Source organism: Moschus berezovskii, chromosome 20 (genome assembly GCF_049115385.1).
Source record: "Moschus berezovskii isolate FMDL1 chromosome 20, NW_MosBer_1.0, whole genome shotgun sequence".
Classification (NCBI taxonomy): Eukaryota; Metazoa; Chordata; class Mammalia; order Artiodactyla; family Moschidae; genus Moschus; species Moschus berezovskii.
In genome coordinates this window covers 40,834,541-40,850,052 of record NC_142479.1, presented here as the reverse complement: position 1 = coordinate 40,850,052, position 15,512 = coordinate 40,834,541, and the positions used below count along the sequence as shown (strand labels likewise).

Sequence of the window (15,512 nt, the reverse complement as noted above, 5' to 3'; positions counted from 1 at the left end):
TTCCCCATCAGTCCTCCTCTCCTCAAAGTTCTATCAGCCAGAGACAGTGCTTCTAATTATCTTAGTGATTTGTGTGTCAATCTCTGTAGTACAATATCTATATTTCAAAGTAATTCGCTCCTGTCTCTTTATGTTTTCAATCTTAGTCCCTGCCGACTTCCTCCTAAGGAAGATGTTAATTTAACCCACAGCAACCCCATACATACACACTTCCCCTCTTCCCCACTGCTTGCACATTTTCGTTAAATCAGTGTTGATGGACTCGTGACTACATAAATGTTGTTCATGACCGAGCCACCCACAGTGGGAACTAGAATTAGACATTATTTGATTATATCCTTTTCCTCTAAAGTCACTAATTGCCTCTTTTTTTTTTTGGTTTACTTAGTTGTCTTTTTGATGCTTTTTCGTCTTCCCCTCACCTCCACCGCTGACAGAATTGTGAAATTCCTTTCAATATGGACAAACTCTGTTGGTAGCTATCTTCGTCTGTCGCAGCTATTTTAACAGGACTCAGAACTGTTATTGCTGTTCTAATTTCTGAAAACTTTCTTATTTTCTGAAAGTTTCTATTCTACCTTGGTATAGTTTTATAGATGCATTGCCTTCTAACTGTCTAAGGAGGTGTGTGTGCTTGTTTCATTTGCTCCAAGAATAAAATAGAATGCAGAGTCTATCAACGCATAAAATTGGGACATTTTCAATTTTCAGCAGTTCTGTAATTGATAGGACTCCCCCACCCCCAATTTTTAGTTCTTCTGTGCTTCATAAAGGACTTTGCACTTGGATTTCTTTTCTGTACTTGGAGAGTTTAAAAAATACATATAAAATAAAACACAAAGTTTATTTAAAATGCATGTATAATCAGATAGCAAAGATATATGGGCGAACTGTGGCTCCAGGTGACCTGTCTGTAGGTACCTGCCTAGAACCTTTACACCCCAGTTTAAGAATGGATACACATGCTTCAGATAGATCCAGAGTGTGAAAACTGGTTGAAATAAAGGGAGGTAACTTTTTGCAAAGGAGGAATGTTCCCTTCTAAAGGGGAAATGTGTTTCTTCAAGTTATTTGTTTCTTTTAAAACAAGAGTCTGTGGTTAACTTCAATTTTCTGACTGATAGGTGTCATGGCACCAGATCTCTCAGACTCTATGTCGTAACCCACTCTCTGGGCTTCATCAGATATCTTCTATGAGAAAGGGAAATGCAGAGAAATCAAGGTGATGTTCCTCTGGAATGGGAAAAATGCAGACTATGTTTAGTCTGGAGGTAGACATAGACCTGAAATTTGAGACACAGGAGGCATGAGCTACCAAGCAAAGCTTTTGAATTGAAATGCAGAGACCCGTCTCCATGTCCTACTGCTTACTCATAAGGAAACTTAGACAAGTTGCATAATCTGTGTGAGCCTGTTTGGACATCTATAAAATGCCGTGTTTCCCTGTCTATCTTCCAGGATTGTCAGGAAGATTGGATGAGATAATAAATGATTACAGTACATTAAAACGTATTACCCTCATCATAAGTATTTTTAGAACTCTTCATTTATAGGAAATCAGACTGAAACAGGGAATGGAAGCGCTAACTTAGAAGTAATGCCGCTTTATGGATTTCATAAAAAGCTTGTCTCTTGTTGAACTCTCAGAGCAAGAACCAAGGAATGATGTTTAAGACTTTCTCCATCTCTCCCATTTTCTTTTTGGACTTATCTGCTTTGTTCTTACTGTGTTCTAAGAACTTCAACATGCTCTGAATATTTAGCAGCTGGGGCAGATATGGAAACACAAGGCTGTAATCCTATTAGCAGTTTTGAGACTAAGAGGAAAAGTAACTGCTCAGGCAGGCAGATCCTACTAGATTTGAGATGTAGGCTCTTTCTCAACGGGAGCAAAAGTCTAATGATTTGGGTCTAGATATTTCATGAGAAACTGTCTAGATGCTTAAGTGACAGAATGGAGCTAGGTAAAAAATGTTCACGATTCTCTGTAATCACTTGTAAGAGGGGAAATGTTAGCAGTGACCTTGGCTCACTGTTGGAGGTTATATTCTCGACCAAAGTTGTGACATTAGATGATCATGATTATGACCAACATACAGCATCACAACAAATAAGAACGGTACATTTTTATAACAGTTACAAAATAAGATTACATAGTTTTATAGCATTTAAATAATTCCATCAACTTCGCAAGAAGCCATACATTACCACAAGGTATATACACAGCATAAAGAAACACTCAACTGGATCATGGATTTGGCTCAAGGAACTCACATATTCATTGTACTAAGTAATAAACATTTACTTAACAATAGTTTAGAAGACATTTATAGGAAAAACTTGAATGATCTCATCTTCAAACAAAGCAAAACAAAACAGTCTTGGAACTTTTGCTCTGCTGTCCCCTTTTCCTTTCTGAAAGTTAGGAAAAAGTCTGGAACGGAGTGGATTACAAGTAAGGGATGTTGCTTCCTACATTTGCAGTACAGCTAGATGCTCATATCATAGTCTTCTTTCCTTCCTGGAATCCCCAGCCTCCTACATGATTCTTTATTTTTCCAGTTTACATTCATTAAGGTTCACTATTTGTTTATTTGGCAATACAAGATCTTAGTTGCGGCATGCGGCATCTTTAGTTACAGCCAAGTCAGATCTATTTTGAGTTGCATCATGTGAGCTCTTAGTTGCAGCATGTGGGATCTAGTTCCCTGTCCAGATATTGAACTCAAGTCCCCTGCATTGGGAGCCACTAGACCACCAGGGAAGTCCTTAAGGTTCACTCTTTGTGCTGTAAAGTTCTGTTCTGCTGCTGCTGCTGCTAAGTCACTTCAGTCGTGTCCGACTCTGTGCGACCCCACAGACAGCAGCCCACCAGGCTCCGCTGTCCCTGGGATTCTCCAGGCAAGAACACCGGAGTGGGTTGCCATTTCCTTCTCCAATGCGTGAAAGTGAAAAGTGAAAGTGAAGTTGCTCAGTCGTGTCCGACTAGTAGTGACCCCATGGACTGTAGCCCACCAGGCTCCTCTGTCCATGGGATTTTCCAGGCAAGAGTACTGGAGTGGCTCGCCATTGCCTTCTCCGGTGGGTCTTGACAAATGCATGATGTCGCATATCCATCATTACGGTATCATACAGAATTTTGTACTCCCTAAAAATCCTCTACACTTTGCCTGTTCATCCTTCTCCTCTTCCTCCCAAACTCCTGGCCAACACTGATCATTGTAGTCTGTTTATAGTTTTACCTTTTCCAGGATGTCATGTAATTGGATTCATACAGGCTGTAGCCTTTTTATTCGAGGTGCACAAAACCGTGCTGATTATTTTGAAATCATTTAGTCAGAGCTGAGCCACATTGTCACCAGGATTCCAGTTTTCTGAAATAACAGGAAGCGTATTTTTATTGTCACTTTATTTGCTATAGAAAAGATTCTGATACGGCTTAACTTTTTTTTTTAAGTACATTTTTTTTTTCTTGAAGGGCTAGGAAAATGGGTGAGGTCTATATTTTTAGCCCTATTATAGAGTTATTTAATGCCTAACTTAAGGTAAGATGTTATGCTTTTAGCATCGTGTCTTCAAATTAGGACTGGTAGCATCTTCTTGGAGCTCAGTGGTTTTTTTTTTTTTTAGTGACTTAAAATTTCATGTCTCTCTACTATTGATAATATGTAAAAATTAAAATAATATTCTGGATTATCAGGATGACCAGTGTATTGTTTTGCCATGCAGTTCCAGCTCGCATTTGTTTGTGATTGTCTTAGTAGTCCTTGGCTGGTGAGAAAAAGACAGTATACTTAATATGTAATGATATTTTTGCTTCCAAGAAAAGGCCAAAGGCTGTCACTGTGCTGTGTCTAAAGGATGTCTCCACTGCTGGAATAAAGAACAGCAGGACAACCCCAAAGGACCTATACTTCAGTTTGTATCATCTTCACGTTTCAAGCAGTAATTTACTACTCACAAAACAAGCTTCCTCTGTCAGCATGAAATTAATGGTTGTTAAAATAGAATTTTAGTTTTCTATTTTTAATATGAATATATATTTTTGGAGCTATGGAATAAAGAGCTATAAACATAAAGAGTATTTCCCATCATTGATGTTTATAGTTAAATAATTCAAATAGAATAAACATATTAATACGGTGCGGTATAGAAGAATTTTTCAAATTATCTAACAAACTAGATACAACTCAAAATTAGGAAACAGTGATTTACAACACCTGGCAAGTTTTCAGTAAATATTAGGAGTTGTCATTTTGGTTTCAGATAATAGGAGCTCGCAGTGACAGACTAGTGTCTTCTGGCTGTCTTTTCTTGCCCACACTTGAGCTGCACTCGGTCCTGCAAATCAGGCAAATTGCCCCCTTTCTTCCCTTCCCTCCTGCACCCAAAGTGCCTCTCAGCACAGCCCACAGCAGGGGACTGTGCCAATCCATAGACATGGTAGATGCCACCTTCTTTCCTGAAGCACTGCCTTGTGGGACTGCATTTTCTTCTGGGCGTGTTTTTGTTTTTGTTCTTGCCTCCTCCTTTGCTTTCAGTTTTTGTTCCTCTTGTTCTTTAAATACTGACGTTCTCTAATATTGTTCCTCCTTTACCTATACTTCTCTTCTTGTTTGTTCAGTTCAGTTCAGTCACTCAGTTGTGTCCGACTCTTTGCGACCCCATGCATCGCAGCACGCCAGGTCTCCCTGTCCATCACCAACTCCCGGAGTTCACTCATCCAACCATCTCATTCTGTCGTCCCCTTCTCTTCCCACCCCCAATCTCTCCCAGCATCAGAGCCTTTTCCAGTGAGTCAACTCTTCGCATGAGGTAGCCAAAGTATTGCAGTTTCAGCTTTAGCATCAGTCCTTCCAGTGAACACCCAGGATTGATCTCCTTTAGAATGGACTGGTTGAATCTCCTTGCAGTCCAAGGGACTCTCAAGAGTCTTCTCCAACACCACAGTTCAAAAGCATCAATTCTTCGGCGATCAGCTTTCTTCACAGTCCAACTCTCACATCCATACATGACCATTGGAAAAACCATAGCCTTGACTAGACGGACCTTGGTTGGCAAAGTAATGTCTCTGCTTTTTAATATGCTATCTAGGTTGGTCATAACTTTCCTTCCAAGGAGTAAGCGTCTTTTAATTTCATGGCTGCAGTCAGCATCCGCAGTGATTTTGGAGCCTCCCAAAATAAAGTCTGACACTGTTTCCACTCTTTCCCCATCTATTTCCCATGAAGTGATGGGATCAGATGCCATGATCTTTGTTTTCTGAATGTTGAGCTTCAAGCCAACCTTTTCACTCTTTCACTTTCATCAAGAGGCTTTTGAGTTCCTCTTCACTTTCTGCCATAAGGGTAGTGTCATCTGCATATCTGAGGTTATTGATATGTCTCCTGGAGATCTTGATTCCAGCCTGTGCTTCTTCCAGCCCAGCGTTCCTCATGATGTACTCTGCATATAAGTTAAATAAGCAGGGTGACAATATACAACCTTGACGTACTCCTTTTTCTATTTGGAACCAGTCCATTAGGTCTTGTTTAATTTGAAATTTTCAGTTAACATTACAGAAAAACCATGTATGCTTGTGTAGCGCTGTACTTTTAACACATGTATGGATGAGTTTAACCGCTACCACAGACAGGGGACACAGAGCGGCTCCATCATTCTCTTGTCCCCCCCTCATCCCTCACCCTTGGTGGTGGCCAGCTGCTCTGTTCTCCATCAGTATAGTTTTATCTTTTGGAGACTATCATATAAATGGAATCATACATATGAACTTCTGAGGTATTCCACCATACTATTGAGCCCATCCAATGAGTTTTTCTAATTTGATTCTTGTATTTTTCAGCTTCAGAGTTCACATTTGGCTCTTATCTGATTTCTGGGGTTTAAAAAAAAATTTTTTTTTTTTTTCTTTTTTGTGAAACCATATCTTCATTTGATTCAAGAGTGTTCACCTTTACTTGTTAGGTCATTTTTATTGTAACTGCTTTAAAGGTTTTGTCAGATAATTCCAGCGGCCGTGTTATCTCAGCATTGCATCTGCGGACGGTCATTTCTCGTGCATCTTGAGATTTTCTGGTACTTCACGGGCTGAGTGATTTTGGATTTGATCTTGGACATTTTGATTATTGTATGATGAGATTCTGGTTCTTGTTTAAAAGGAAAATTTATTACTTACTCGGGTATTGTTTCTTCCTTTCCTGTATCTTTGCCCCTCTTATTTTTTTCTTCCATATTTTGCCCTCTTTAACCTTTTCCTGTGACTCCTGGGAGATTATTCCAGTTTGTTTTCTAACTCAATCTTTTATTTAGATTACAGTCTGCCTAACTGCTTCATTGTGGTTTTTTAATTTGACAAGTGTGTCTCTACCTGGAGCACTGTTTCTAGTAACTTAGGTCAGTCCCTCATTGTGGCTCTCTGTTGTGTTGTATTGATTTAGTGCCTTTTTTAATCTTGTTTTTAAAAGGAGAAACCTCAAGAAATTGGTTTCTCTTTTCCTGGAAGGAATTCTCTTTTCTAGCGCAGAAGGGGTGAGGGAAGGGGAGAGGATGATCCTTCTGTATTTACACCTGTTGGCCCTTAGCTCGTCTTCACACACAGGTCAGTGTCTTTTGTTAGAAGTTGGGAAGGGTCCTAATCTTGGCATAGGCCTCTGTCACACATGTCACAGCCCAGTTGAAAGAAGACTGAAAGGGTTGATGGTGGGGAGGAAGAAGGAAGGGAGCCTGTGCCTTCTGCCCAGCCTGGCCCACCTGTCCCTGCTTAAGATGTGAGCAGGTGCAGCCAGGGAGCTTTCTCCTAGGTAGGCCTCCAAGGCCGTATTTTCCCCAGAGGCTCCGCGTGGGTGGGCAGTTAACTCCCCACCCTAGGGCGCCATGGCCGATGTGTTACTTTTCCTTTGCTGTGTCACAGGTTGATCTGTCCTTCTGTTCTGTTTCCCTAACCCCTTTCCTAGGGTTAGGGTAGGGTTAGGGTTTCCTAGTGTACAGAAAAGTGTACTATTAGATGTTATCATCCACCCCATGTTTAGTTTCTATGATAGGAATCCGTCCCGTCACTCAGTCGTGTCCGACTCTTTGCGACCCCGTGGACTGTAGCCTACCAGGCTTCTCCGTCCATGGGATTCTCCAGGCAAGAATACTGGAGTGGGTTACCATTTCCTTCTCCAGGGGATCTTCCCAACCCAGGGATTGAACCCAGGTCTCCTGCATTGGAGGCAGACGCTTTAACCTCTGAGCCACCAGGGAAGCCCATGATAGGAATAAAGGGAGTTAAATTTTTCTACACTCAGTTACAGTCTCAGTAAATTCCATATTAGTGCACGAAAGGGAGTTAAATTAATGCCCTCAAGAAAAGCTCTTTATTCACTGTTTGTTGTGGTTTTTTTTAATGCTTGTCTTCAAATGTCATTAGCAATATAAGCTAAAGGCATAACATAATGACTTTGCAAGTGCCAGCATCCACTATGAGTACGAAAAGGTATCAAACTTATCTGAAAATATGCAACACGCTTCGTGCACTAATATGGAATTTACTGAGACTGTAACTGAGTGTAGAAAAATTAAATATAATTAGATTCAGCTTTGTTGGCACTGTTTAATATTTCTTACTGCTCTTTGATTCAGTTTTTCATCACACTTCCTATTGTCCATTTTTTCCCATTCTGTGTTGGAATGGCAGTTGGTATCTCAAGTTAATACACAATAGAAACATAAGTTCCTTCTTGAAACCAAATGCAAATAATTACCAGGAATCAAAATATCAGTTGCCATTTGGAGACTGTACTGTCAGGAATCTGAAAGAGTCAGCTGGTTGTTTCTTAACCTGTGTTCTGAAACCTGTATTTAATTTGCTCGTAACAGTCTGTGGTTGGGGAAATTCCCCCCTTAGAAGCTGCTAGGCTGCAAGGTGGGAATTCCCCCAGGCTCCTTGCCCTTGGAAATCTCCTTCTGAGGTCATATTAAGGAGTGAGTTCAATTAAATCAACCCACAGTGGCAGTGCAGACCTTTTAAACACTAACTTGGCAGTGTGCTTCAAAGTCCGTGGTGCAGTCATGATCACACTTAATTAACTTAAGGAAACAACAGAGAAGAAGGAAGATGATCATGGAGGAAAGAATTCATTGACTCACGATGTAGAAATACAGAAGCATTCTCAGTATCCCACAATAGGCTATTTTTAATGAATGTTTATTTTAATGGAATGAATATTTTGTAACCATTAGAAATTATAACCATGAAGACTGTATAACAACATGAAAGCATACAAATGATATGTTAACAGGGGGCAGAAGGCTCATATATTGCAATTATATAAAAGTATGTATGTTTATGTCAAATCTTAGAAAGGAATCCATAGAAGATGCTTTTCTATCTCTCATTTATAAACTTGATATTATATAATTTTTATCAGTTAAAAATAAAGGGTTTTTTTTTTTTTGGAAAGCAAACAAACTGGTAATCAGATGAGGTTTACCAGCCAAGATGTTTGGTTTAAGATGAAAACATTAACCCATTCAGTGTTGACTGCTGGTTTTTGTTTAGTTAATCTTCTACTAGTTTTTTATTTACCTATAAGTTGTGAATATTTATAAATCTAATGAGAGCTCTGTCCAGAAACCCGGTTAACATATAACAACTGACATATTTAGTATATGACAAGGAATATTTTCACTTGACTTTCTTATGGTGCTATAAGCTTATTAAGTCTGAATTTTATATTACATATTGTGACTTTAAAACATATCATCCTGGGACTCCTCTGGTGGTCCAGTGATTAAGACTCCATGCTTTCAATGCAGGGGATTCAGGTTCAATCCCTGGTAAGGTCCCACAAGCAATAAATAAATAAATCTTTTAGCTTTTTTCCCCCCATGTCTTACTAAATAGTGTGGGACTTAAAATGTTCAATAGAAGTTGCCAGAGAAGATTATTTTTGCCTTTTTTTTTGTTATATAGGTTATTTAAGAATGGTTTCCTTAACATTCAAATATGGTGGGTTTTTTTTCCTGTCTTCTGTCATGTGTTCTTTCATCCCAATGAAAGAGTCCTTTTTATCTCTGATCATACTCCTTAACTTGAAATCTATCTGATCCATATTAATACAGCTGTGCCAGCTTTCTCACACAGACACTTTCTGTGCTTTGTATTTGAAGTTATTGTGAAGGCATATAGTTGTGTGTTTTTTTAATTATTTTTGAATCTTGTCTGACATTCTTTATCTTTCAGTTGAGAAGTTGGTCCATTTATATTTAATGTAATGACTGATACAGTTGGGTTTAAGTCTGCCATCTAGGTGCTTGGCCTTTTGTCCTGTCTGTTCTATCTCCTTTCTTGCCTTCTTTTGGGTAAATCATGCACATTTGGTATTCAGTTTTACTCCCTCTGTTGATTTTTTTTTAAGCTATTCTTCTCGGTGGTGGTTATATGGTGGTGGGTGTGTGTTTGTTGTTGTTGTTGTTTTTTAAGTTATTGCTTTCGAACTCTGCTGTTTAACACATTATTGATGAGAGACATATTAAGACATCTTTTTTTACCCAACCATTATTAACATGTCAGTATCATTTACATAACAGATTACTGGCCACAGATATTAATTCCTTAAAATAATCCCCTGGTCAATAATGAGTTAATATAATAATCACTAGTCACATATGGCTATTTAAACTAATTGAAATATGAAAAAATAAGTCCCTGACTAGAGTATGGAGAATGGACTGAAGGGACTGAGGGACCGAAGCAGGAAGGTAAGTTAGGACAGTTTTAGAAACACTGGAAACTTTTTGTGAGGTTATTACTAACAGAGTTTTAAGAGAAATGGTAGGATTTAAAGATAATGGGGAGGTGGAATCACCAAGAATGGCTAACAAATGGAATGTCAAGTGAAGGAGAAGGGAGAAGTTCATGTGACTCCTAAGATTTCCTTCTTAGGCAAGCAAATGAATGATGGTACCATTCATTAATTGAGGCAGGGAAGATAGGGGAGTCAGATTTGGGGGAAGATGAGGAGTTTTGTTTTGGAGACCTTGCGAGACAGATATTTGTAGGAATTTCAAGGTGGAGATAAGTAGTAAGCAGTTGGCTATTTGAGTCAAGGATTTTTGGAGAGCTGTGTAGAGCAGAAATTTTCTTTTTAAAAAAATTTAAATATTTTTAAAATTAAATTATTTAAATAGTTTTAAATGAAAATAGAATAGAAATATACAGAACTCTGGGGATCACCAACATTCAAGAGGAAGAGGACTCCTCTGCTGGTCTGCCTGCCCCAGTGTGGGAGACAGGTTCAATCCCAGGTCCAGGAAGATTCCACATACCTTGGGGCAGTTAAAGCCTGTGTGCCACAACTACTGAAGCCCACCCATGTGCCTCGAGCCTGTGCTCCACAGCAAGAGAAGGCATAGCAGTGAGAATCCCTAGAGAGTAGCAACTGGAGAGTAGCCCCCCGATCACCACCCCCCTGATCTCTCTCTAGAGAGTGCCTGCACGCAGCACCTGAGACCCAGTGAAGACAAAAACAAATAAACACATATTTTTTTAAAAAGAGAGGAAACGCTAGGCAGAGCTTATAGATAGTTGAAAGAAAACTAGGAGAGAATTTATCCTTGAATACAAGGAAATAGTTGTGAATGGATGGTTAAATAATAGTGACCGGTTTACTAGGCAGGTGTTGTGTAGATAATATTTGACAAATTTGGCTTAGATCCACTTTTCTAAGCAGCAGCAAGTTATTCAGTGCTTTGAAATTATTCAGTGCTTTTATCATTTATACGCCAATCATTCATTCCCTTTATCTTTTAGTATTTATTCTGTCTCGCTGTGTATTAAGCAATCTCCCAGGGATAGGAGCTACAGAGATAAGAGTTAGTGTCCATCATCCTCTTCCTGTAAAAGAAAGACATGCAAACAGATATCTGTTGCTTATTTGCTAAATCGTGTCCACAACACAAATAAAGAGGAAGAGAGGCAAGGAGGGAAGAAGGAGAACCACAATTGAAAAAAAAAAAAGCATATAGAGCTCATCATAAGAAATTCAAGCAATTCAGAAAATACAGGCAAGATCATCAAGGACCCCACCACTGAGAAATAATCATTTATTAACATCAGGTTAACACTGTCTGGATACATCTTTAAAGGTTGGTACATATAAAAGGAGGGATGGAAATAATTTTACCTAATTAGGGTCCTGCTATATGTGCTATTTAAGTGTTAAGTGCTTAATTTCACTTGTAAAAGATAAGCATAAAAAAATAAACTTCACATGAAGAATTCTAAGAGGTAGTAATTGCTAAAAGATCCATTTAAGGTTAACAGAAAAGTAGCATAAAACATTGAAACCTTGGTTATTTTTATAAAGCTGTAAGTGTATGTCTTACTTTTCAGCAGCCTGATATGACTCTGCCACCAGTGATGAAGAAATTAACACCTTAGTTTCTTTTCATCTTTCTCCCCGTGTTCCTCCCCTACCAACTGCTTCCTGATCTTTACCTTTAATTCCGTTGTCACTGTTTATAACGTTTGTCTACTCCTCTGTAACCTGATCCATATATTAGTTTATTCTCAGCTCCATATATTTGATTCAGTTTTTACCATCATCTCTTGTGTCATGGCCTCTGGCTTCTCCAGCCCAGAATTGTGTTATTTTTTTTCCACCTCTCAGTTGGCTAGATTTCATCATCAAGTAGCTTTCTTAAGAAGGGCCCCAGTGGTCCCCGAAGTCCTCTATACCGTCTGTCTGTCACCTTTATACTCAGATGACAACTTGGCCAGGCATAAATTTTTTGGGTCATGCTTTCTTTCCCCTGAACTTTTGACATTTCTTCTCTGTCTCCTGGAATTATGTTGAACTTTTTTTTTTTCTTTACTACTCCTTCCCTCTCTAACTCCCCCTGACCATCAATGAATCAGAATTGCAGTTTTCAAAGTAAGTTCTTTAAAACCGTCTCACACACTGCAGTTGAGAGAATTATTACTAGGAAGGCCCACCACAGCTATGAGACTCCGATGTGAGCCAAGGTATTTTTGGAGTGTTAACCATGCATCTTTGTTTTCCTTTATAGAGATAATTGATGACCTTGCCAACCTGGTGGAGAATACCGATGAGAAGCTTCGCACTGAAACCAGGCGTGTGAATCTGGTGGACAGGAAGTCCACGTCTTGTGGTAAGAGATCGCTGTAGTTACAGCTCTTGCTTCTCTCATCACTTGCGGATAAGCTTCCCACGTTTGGTCTGATTTTACTGCAGGGATCCGCTTGCTCTTCGAATACATGCAGTTTCATGTGATGAAGTGTTGAAATTTCTAGAAGATCCTTACATCTTGGTGAAAACAAAGTGAATTGTTTTGAATGCAGGGAAAGTAGACTGCATTGTTAATTTTTTTTTTTTTTGATTTAAAATAAGAAACTTTCCTCAGTGCTTACCGAGAATAATAGTTTGGGAAATTGTATGATCTCATGCAGACCGGTGGTGGTAGATCTCATGGGTTTTACAGGCCACCTTGCTTGTTTTGTGCCTTGTGTTTTAGTCACAAGCATCCTTGCTGAAGCTGGAGCCATAGAGCAGTTAGAGCATAGAGTCTAAAGTCCAGCTGAGTTTATATCCTATATTTAGTGATGTTGTCTTTGGCAGTTCTTTTACTTCTTAATACCTTGTGCATGAGATGAGGAGACATAGGTCAAAATAAGAATCACCAGGAATGATGCTTAGAGTGCTGATTCCCTGGCCGTCCCCTTGAGACTGAGTAGTGCGAGGCTGGAGTTCCAGAGGGTTCATCATTTAGCAAGTGTGCCAGGCACTCCTGATGCAGGTCCTTGCTCTTGGGCAGACATTGCGATGCAGATGCTTGTCGGGTTTCAATGATCTATTGCCCGTGCCCAGTGCCATGCCCACAGGTAAGTGAGGATGAATGGTGCTGACAGCAGCAGTAATTACACTCATGGTTATTTGGTGTTTCATCCCACAAAGGTGCACCAGGTTTATAAAGCTAAGACTTTTGTTATATATAACAGTGCAATAGCACTACCAAAAAAAGAAAAATATCTAATGACCTGAACTTTTTGCTTTTAGCTTTTTGCCTGATTTTAGCCCTTTCAGTATGAAGAACATAGTGGATCCCTCTGGTCTGTCCAGTTTTAGAAGAAGGACCTCTATGTGAGGGTCACCTGTGATGCAGTTTGAGAAGTGCTAGCTCCCTTGCCTGTGTGTGTGGTCAAACAGAAATCTAGAACAACCAGGTGATGGCGGGCCAGGTAGATATAGACTCTGGAATCTCAGAGGAAGTGGCACTTGGGGGCACCCACCTGCTTCCCTTTCATCACCTGTCTGCTCCCCTCAACCTGGCATTTCTCATCCACCGGGTACCAAGCCACTCTGTGCTCCTGCTCCTATAATAGAGCATGTGCTTGTTTCTGCTTCCTGCCCAAAGCAAAGCCTTCTTGATTTTGCTATAACAGCCTTCTGGTAACTTCCCACCATGCTATTCTTTGCATCAGATCCTGAGTCTCTGGCGACAGAGATACATGGGTTCACTCCCACCTCCATCTGTTATTATCTTCAATTCTCATATAAACTTAATCTTTCTGAACTTGTGTTTCCTTGGCTGTTTAAAAAAAAAAAAAAAACAAGTAGATAGCCTGGTTATCAAAATGAAATTATATAAACCATGTAAAGTGTCCAACACTGGTCATTGTCCGTGAATTTCCGTATTTTGTGCAGAGAGCGGCTACAGCCTGATAGTGAAGAGTGTGGGCTCCAGAGGTTGGACTCACATCCCAGCTCCACCATTCACTGGCCGTGTGACCTTGGGAAATCCCACTCCCCTGTGCCTTGATTTTCCCATCTCCAAAATGGGAATAATAATGGTACATATCTGAGAGGGTTGTTGTAAGGAATACATGATTTAATAGAGATAAAGATAGAGATGATAAGCAAATAGATAAGGATATATAGCACTTAAAACAGTGCTTAGCACATAGTACACAGTGAGCAAGAATAAGTATTAACTGTTATCATTATATGCTGGTTTGTTTTGCATTTACAACATAGCACTCCTTAGCACATGCCATTCTTAACATCACAATGAAGAATATTGATTCTACTGTGGCTAATTTTTTATTTTATAGATTTATGGTATTGATGTTTGTATCTAGAAATGTCCATAAAAATATTCTGAGCTGAGCTGTTTAATTTTTCTGTCTCTACAAATATGACTACTTCCTGTCTCTACAACTGTGACTACTCTAGGCATCTCACGTAAATGAAACCATACAGTATTTGTCCCTTTGTATCTGGCTTATTTCACTTAGCGTAATGTCTTCAGTATTCCCCTATGTTGTACCATGCACCTGGAATTCTTTCCTTTTTTAAGCTGAGTAATATTCCATTGTTAATATTTATACCATGTTTTGTTTACCATTTATCTGTCAGAGGACTCCTGGGTTGTTGCCACCTTTTAGCTACTATGAATAGTGCTGCAATGTGCATGAATGTACAAGTATGAGTTCAAGCCCCTGCTTTTTTGTGTATATACCCAGAAGTGAAAAGTGAAAGTGTTGATCACTCAGTCGTGTCCAACTTTTTGTGACTCCATGGATTATAGCCAACCCAGCTCCTCTGTCCATGGGATTTTCCAGGCAAGAATACTGGAGTGGGTTGCCATTCCCTTCTCCAGGGGATCTTCCTGACCAAGGGATTGAACCTGGGTTTCCTGCATTGCAGGAAGGTTCTTTACCATCTGTGCCATCAGGGAAGCCCCATCAGAAGTAGAATCACTGAATCAAATTGTAATTCAGTGTTGAATTTGGAGAAGGCCCTGTCATACTGACCTGACTTTTTGTTTTGCTTTCAACCTTTAAACTCTTAGTTACTTTCTACCAGTTTTGTTTTGTTCAGTCTGATAAAAGCCCAGTTGCAGGGAGGAGTCAGGGACTTCTGCAACCTGAGAGGGGCAGGCAAGTGGGGTGGAAGGTAAGGTCCTGGGCCTGCCTAGTTGGGAAGTGTAAAAGGAGACCCTTTCCTCATTAAAGTGGGGCCCTAAAGAGCTATACCCTGGGGGGGAAAGTGAACCAGAACCAAACTTGCCTTTGGGGATTGTGGAAAAGGCAGCCTTGGCCCTGAACAGATTAGGAGAAGAAAAGGAAGAAAGACTATTTTTTCTGACAAATTGTGGTCACAGCAAGGCCCTCATGTGCATTTGTATCCTGAGTAGACACACTCATCTGTTGTAGCTCCAGGTGCCTGGCAAAGGCAATGAAACACCTCTCTGGAGGAGAGAATATTATCCTTGGTCTCTCGGAGTTATCCAGAAATAAAAACATTCAGGGCAATGACCAGCCCACACTCGAAGATAGTCTGGCATACACAGAGACAGCATACCATGAACAGGGACCAGCAGACTGTAGAAGCCAACCCGCACACACTTGCCATATTATAATTTTCAGATGTAAATGATGACATCAGTTATTATATTTAAAGAAAGGCATGACAGGCTTGAAAGTATCTTCAGAGAATAGGAAGCTA

At 39.8% G+C, this 15,512-nt stretch overlaps 1 protein-coding gene across 3 annotated transcripts in view; it reads left to right on the top strand.

The window, feature by feature from the left end:
- Positions 1-15,512, top strand: part of STX8 (syntaxin 8) — a 205,232-nt gene that overhangs the window by 109,776 nt on the left and 79,944 nt on the right. For all 3 annotated transcript variants that reach the window (XM_055406979.2, XM_088828898.1, XM_088828899.1), the window contains exon 7: positions 12,055-12,156. In XM_055406979.2, coding sequence (XP_055262954.1) covers positions 12,055-12,156 — 102 coding nt within the window. The remainder of the gene's footprint in view (positions 1-12,054; positions 12,157-15,512) is intronic.